Here is a 1642-nt window from a genome sequence, read left to right on the forward strand (position 1 = left end):
CGTAAGTAACATAGAATATATTAAGGAATTCTTACACATTTGTTTTAGGCTCCGTTTGGAATGGAGGCTCTATATGCACATCCTCTGGAACTCTTATGGTTTGAAACTGGATTTTTTTATTGGAGGCATGCTTTTATGTGATCGTATAATTCTCCTTTGGGTTGGCTCTCCTTTCGTTCGACAGAAGCTATTGATATCCGTCGGTGAGTTATGCTTTCCAGTCAGGTGATTAAGTATCATAAAATGTCTTTATTTTCATGCTCCTAAGATTATCTGTAGACTAATTGGAGAAATTAATTTTGTTAAATGTTATTATTTAAAAAAAAAAGACTAATCATTGGACAAAATTTCCAGTAATAGAGATATTTGTCTAACACAAGGGGACCGTTACCCTCTCTATGCTGTGCAATCGTGAGAATATATTCATTATTATTTCGGCAAATAAAATTGTGATAGGTACTGCGAAACTGCCTTTCAGAACGGTCCCTAGTTACACTCCCACCATGAATGTGAGAGAGTATTCCCTTTCCCCAACATCCTTCCAAACCTACGCATTAAACTCTTTTAAGTGTTTGTCAATATTAGGTAGAAAGCACTTTCAGTTTTTCCGTCTGCATTTCTTCTCTGTCTTCTCAGGCTAAGCGTCTGTTTGTACGTTTATTGACCAATATTAATTTTTTCTTCTTTAAGTTACCTTTCTATATCCTTTGCCCACTATTCTGTTAGGTTTATGTCTTTTTCCTATTGGTTGTATAAGCTTTGTTTGTTTTATATATGTCGTAAGTATTTTCTCTCTGTTATTTGAATTTTAACTCTTGACGGTTTTTTCATGTTACTAAAGTTTTGAATTTTCATGTCGTCTGATCTATCAGTCATTTCCTTTATGGCTTTCTGCTTTAGTGTCTTGCTTAGAAAGGCCTTTCCTGAAAGATTAATGTTCATATAAATATATTTTTGTTGTTTCTTAGAAATCTGGTTAAATACCATAATTCAAGATTAGCAATTCCTTTATCCTTCTTTAATGAATCTAAGCCTATCTCTTTTTTGAAAAAAAAAATATATCTGTATTGAAACATTGAGCCTTCATTAAAGAACATTTCTCTTTTTTTCTGTCCATCAATTTTTTTTGACAAATGCACTGACCTGTAATATGTACATATTTCAGATGCTTCTTTTCTGTCTATTGGAAGACCTTTGTGGCACATTATTTATATCTAATGACTTTTTAAATGCCTAATATCCTGATTTTTTATTAATTTAAAATTATTCTACATTCATTGCATTTGACTCGGGGCTTATTCTGCCCACAAAGACGTATTCTGAGAATTATTTTAAACCACTAAAGTAGCAAGATTAACGCTTCTCATCTTAGGCAGGCAAAATTGGATATCAGTTTTTAGATATCGAGTCAGAAATAAAGGAGAAAACTCTACATGTGACTCTTTTTGAAAATATATGTTCTCCCAGCTATAGAAAGCACACTTGTATTCTAATTAATCATGGGATTCATTTAATCCCAACTTGTCATTACCTAAAAAAAAAAATAAAACAAGTAGCTGCACAGTAATTCGTGGTATAACTTTTTTAGTACTTGATATTAATTTCACATGACTTTTACTAAAAGGCATATGTTGTATTGTGG

At 32.1% G+C, this 1642-nt stretch overlaps 1 protein-coding gene across 1 annotated transcript in view; it reads left to right on the plus strand.

The window, feature by feature from the left end:
- LOC101342057 (methylsterol monooxygenase 1) overlaps window positions 1-495 on the plus strand; it is a 14377-nt gene extending 13882 nt beyond the window's left edge. Inside the window, 3 exon segments of the mRNA XM_004391296.2 lie at window positions 49-111; window positions 113-158; window positions 161-495. Coding sequence (XP_004391353.1) covers window positions 49-111; window positions 113-158; window positions 161-207 — 156 coding nt within the window. The 3' untranslated portion in view covers window positions 208-495.
- The last annotated feature ends 1147 nt before the right edge of the window (window positions 496-1642 follow it).

The sequence above is a fragment of the Trichechus manatus genome, unplaced genomic scaffold (assembly GCF_000243295.1).
Source record: "Trichechus manatus latirostris isolate Lorelei unplaced genomic scaffold, TriManLat1.0 scaffold00315, whole genome shotgun sequence".
Classification (NCBI taxonomy): domain Eukaryota; kingdom Metazoa; phylum Chordata; class Mammalia; order Sirenia; family Trichechidae; genus Trichechus; species Trichechus manatus.